Source organism: Nymphaea colorata, chromosome 9, assembly GCF_008831285.2.
Source record: "Nymphaea colorata isolate Beijing-Zhang1983 chromosome 9, ASM883128v2, whole genome shotgun sequence".
Classification (NCBI taxonomy): Eukaryota; Viridiplantae; Streptophyta; class Magnoliopsida; order Nymphaeales; family Nymphaeaceae; genus Nymphaea; species Nymphaea colorata.
Window position 1 is genome coordinate 7028972 of NC_045146.1, and position 4766 is coordinate 7033737.

The 4766-nt window shown below is 48.3% G+C and overlaps 1 protein-coding gene across 1 annotated transcript; it reads left to right on the forward strand.

Annotated features, from left to right (window-relative positions):
- Positions 1-775: 775 nt before the first annotated feature.
- Positions 776-3580, forward strand: LOC116260940 (cytochrome P450 94A2-like). The gene has a single exon (XM_031639479.2). It carries the CDS (start codon positions 1197-1199, stop codon positions 3306-3308), a length of 2112 nt encoding a protein of 703 aa, XP_031495339.1. The 5' UTR covers positions 776-1196; the 3' UTR covers positions 3309-3580.
- Positions 3581-4766: the final 1186 nt, after the last annotated feature.

Below are 4766 nucleotides of genomic sequence, written 5' to 3' on the forward strand. Positions count from 1 at the left end.
CAGGGTTCAAGGCTACTTCTGTATAACGTAGGTAGAAGTTGGACACCCGTCAACTAAAATGTTGTACATCCACAAGTTGCAATAAAAAAAAATTAATGTTTATGAAAATCAAACTAATCTGATAGATGGGCCCCGGCCCCAAAAAAAAAAAGTGGTTGGTTGGATTCAAGACAACAACCACCTCCACGACTGTCAAATTAAACCCATGCAAGAAAGCAATTAATTGGTCTACTAAGTAGTTCTTGTGTAGCACAAATAGATCTACAACTTTAAGATCCAGATGTTCCTCTGCTGTATCAAGTGGTCTCTATCAACACTTCTTACAAACGGACAAACAAGCATACTTAACTCCAGAGTTTGGTTTAAGGCACATAGATCGTGGCCACATTAACTCGCGTAGAACCCAATTTCTCAAATGAAGTCATTGATGATACTAGGGCTCAAAGCCGCATCTTTTGGACATGAAAACAGGTTTTGGTACATTTAAGGGTTAAAACTTGTCAGGTAGCCTCAACTAAGTGGCTGACCATGTGCATCAACCACGTTGAAAGCTAGGACCGACATTGAGTTCGTATGCCTATATATTTGATGACCGTTTTAATGTGGAAGCTCATCAATACTAAATTGAGAACAGGCGTTCGTAGCTTGGCAGGTTGGAGGTCATTTTCATGGAGAGTAGGAAGACGGATAAGAAACTTGCACCAGAAAAATGATCTCTCAAAGTGCCTGCGTGCAAACTAAATATTCAAGCCGAGAATAAGAAGACGGGTCAAATTCAGCTTGACTTAAAAAACTCAAGCTTGAACTTGAGTCGAGTTCCATAGTACAGGTTCGAGTTTGACTAGCTGAACTCATTTCTGTTAATCTGTCTCTTTTCCTTTAACAGGTCAACCTATTAACTCGTTCAACTACGATAAACCATTTTTGAATAGTCAAGCCGAACCGAGATTAAACGAGTGGAGCCTCAAAGTATAAATTTAAACTCGAACTCTAATGATCTATAAACTAGTTGAGATCCAGTAGAGTTCTTTCCAGTCGAGCCAAGACTCGTTACGCAGCCCTCCATCTGGATAAAGCCGGCAGCCGTGCCGTGTGCTATAAATTCTTCCCCTAAGTTCAATCAATGAATCTGCAAGCACAAGTGGCGTCTTCTTTGCCGTCTGTCTCAGGAAAAAGAAAAGAAGAGGAAGAGAGACATGTATTCATCTGCCTTCCTCTTGTTCGTGATAGTGATCGTCATCTCCGCCTTTGGGCTGCGCTTCCACGCCCCTTCTCGCTCGGCCGGTGGGAGGAGAACAAATGCCATGCTGAGAACGTATCCCCTGGTGGGCGACCTGCCGGGGTTCATCCGCAACCGCCACCGCTTCCTGGAGTGGTCGACGGAGGTCCTGGCAGCCAGCCCCACCCTCACGGTTGAGATGGTCCGGCCCGTAGGCTTCCGGGGGATAACGACGGCCGACCCGCGAAATGTCGAGCACATCCTCCGCAACAACTTCACTAACTACCCCAAGGGCGAAGAGTTCGCGGAAATGCTCCGCGACTTCCTTGGCGACGGCATCTTCAACGCCGATGGTGAGACGTGGAAGGGCCAGCGGAAGACGGCCAGCTTCGAGTTCAATACGCGCTCGCTCCGCAACTTCGTCATCAACACCGTCCGCGAGGAGATACGCGGTCGGCTCGCGCCGCTTCTAGCCAGGGCATGTGTAGAGGGCAGGGCCCTCGACCTGCAGGACGTCCTTGAGCGCTTCGCTTTCGACAACGTCTGCCGTGTCGCCTTCGGCGAGGACCCGGCCTGCCTCAGGCAGGTCTCGCCGGAAAACTCAGCCGAATTGCCGGCAGAAGGGAAAGTAAATGATGTGCCTTGTTCAATTTCCGAGCACGCGAGTTTGAAGAATCGAACCGACGGGATTTCGAAAGAGGACGGGCGGGAAGACGAGGACAACTCCCAGTTTTCATTGGAAAATCAGAAGCCCACAGCAACCGATGGTCACGAGGAACCAATCACCCAACAGGAGGAATTTCCGAAGCAATATTCGCGTGAAGACGGTGGAACGATGATGGAAAGCCATTCATCAGACGATCGCCTGCTGGAGTCTAGGCCTTTCGGCCAGCTTGCGCCAGAACGGAACAGAAAGGGGGGACACTCTAAAGCATCTCAATCGGAGATCCTCAGCTTCCCGACAAATATTTCGCGGGAAAACAGGGGTTCAAAAATGACATTGCTGGAGGACACGATCTCCTGCGGATCTCGACCGGAATCCGTGCCTCCAGCTACACCGGTCGCATCACTCGAAAGCAAACCAGCGCCGGAACCCACATCCTCCGGAGGTGAACAAGACCACCACCTCCTGAACAAGGTCCTTCCAGAGAACAAGTTCGCTCGAGCATTTGAGGACGCGGCGATGCTGAGCGCCGGCCGCTTCCTCCACGCCTTCTCCTTCCTGTGGAAGATAAAGCGGCACCTCAACCTTGGCTCTGAACGCCGACTCCGCGATTCGATCGCGCTCGTCCACGGCTTCGCGACGAAGATAATCCGGTCACGGAGGGTCGAGATGTCGGTCTCCTCCTGTGTTGATTCGCCTAGGGCAGACCTTCTCTCCCGCTTCGTCTCCGACGAGACCCTATCGGAGTCCTACCTTAGGGACATCGTCGTGAGCTTCATCCTCGCCGGACGCGACACCACCTCCTCCGCCCTCACGTGGTTCTTCTGGTTGCTCTCCCGCCGACCGGACATTGAGCGCAAGATCCTCGGAGAACTCGCCACCGCCCGGCATATCCGACGTCAGATCTCCGGCATCCACGACGTGGAAAACGACGAGATATTTGGGTTTGATGAGCTCCGGGACATGCACTACCTGCAGGCAGCGATCTCGGAGTCCATGCGATTGTACCCGCCCGTGCCGGTCGACACGAAGCACTGCCTCAGCGACGACGTGCTGCCAGACGGGAGCTCCGTCCGGAAGGGGTGGTTCGTAGCGTACAACTCGTACGCCATGGGTCGGATGCGGGAGATCTGGGGCGACGACTGCCTGGAGTTCCGGCCGGAGAGGTGGCTCTCTCCGGAGGGATTATTCAGGCCGGAGAACCCGTTCCGGTACCCTGTCTTCCACGCCGGGCCAAGGGTCTGCCTGGGCCGCGAGATGGCCTACATCCAGATGAAATCCGTGGCCGCCTTCCTGATCGAGCGCTACGAGGTCGAGGTTCTCCGCCGCGACGCAGGCCCTCCGCCTTATGCCCTCTCGCTGACGCTCCGCATGAACGGCGGCCTGCCCGTTCGCCTCCGTCCTAGGCCAGTCCTCTGCGCATGACCTATGGCCTAGAGAATCAATGGCCTAGAGAATCAGAGATACGTTTTCGCCTGCCTAGGCATATGGCCGCAGGTGTACGAATGAAGATAGGCACTAGGCAGCCATTGTTCCGTACCCAACTTTTCTTAAATAGTATGCATGTCAGCCCGACTGTTCTTTGCCGGAGTGGGCACATCAATGGTGCGGTCTGGGAAAAGTTTATCACCAGAAACCAAAAGAGAGAAAAAAAATAATACATGTAACCTGTTTAGAGCTCTTCCATCCTTTATTATTGCAGAAACGACCGTGTACTTAATGCGTGAGTTTGGAAGATTTATAGATATCACTAATACAGATCAAAACGAAGAGCCTCAAATTCACGTAGGCATATTTTGGCGAGTTTAGTCCTTCATATTAGAGATTTCAGCCTCAGATCGAGGCCTTAATCACCAGACTATGTTGATCGATAAACTTCTTTTTTTTTTAAAAAAAAAGAAAAGGATTTCTCTCTAAAAGAAACAACTAAAAAACCAAATACGGTAGTAATCACATTTTAAAGTCTACCCATAGACCTGTGGTCATACGTGTTTGATATCTTATGGCATTAATAATTCTGTTTGATATCAATATGAAAAAAATTCCATCAAGAGGGTCAAAGTTTCAGCGGTGCCACACATTACCGTTCCACTTTTCAACAAATTACCACCTGACTTTGCACCTAAACTCTTTAAGTGCCGCTTCTGTGGTTGCGTGGAGGATTGCTAAAAAAAAAAAAAATAACGACGTAGACATCGTGAAAAACACGACAAAAAACTTGTTCAAACAGAAAGAAAAAAAGAAGCCGAAAACATTCACAACAAAGGAAATAAAAAAGGGACGCTTATTTCCAAATTAACTGCTTTCTTGTCCGTTGAAACACATAATCATTCCCAGATATGATTTAAGACATATTTGTTGAAAACCCCATCTAACTTCCAAAAAAATAAAATAGAACTTTGTGGTGTTGAAACTGCCAAAATGGGAAGACAGAGAAATTATCAGTTTTTCAGCAAAAAAATCCAAATCTTCATGCTAGAACATGACTGTAGATACAATGCTAACAATAGTTGAAATCTGTACATTTTTCTGACCAATCCGCCTAAACCTATCCTTTAGGGCTCGTTTGATGGCAATGAAGAATTTAACGTGGTCAATTTAGCACGATAAATTTTTCTAAAAAAAAATACGGGATGAAATTTAACCTTCTTTCGATTTGATGTCCTATTTGATTGCAGGGAAGTTTACGAAGGAGAGACTTTTTAAGGGCCCATTTGATGCACAGGAAAAATCCTGTGCACCGAGTGAAATTCGTACGGCTGAGGAAAATTTAGTCCGATGAACAGTTTGTGAATCAAACGTCGAAAACTTTCACCCGAAAAATGTGTAGGGCGAGGGTAAAATTAAACCGCAAAAAAGTCCGCCTCCTGAGGTCTGACTTTT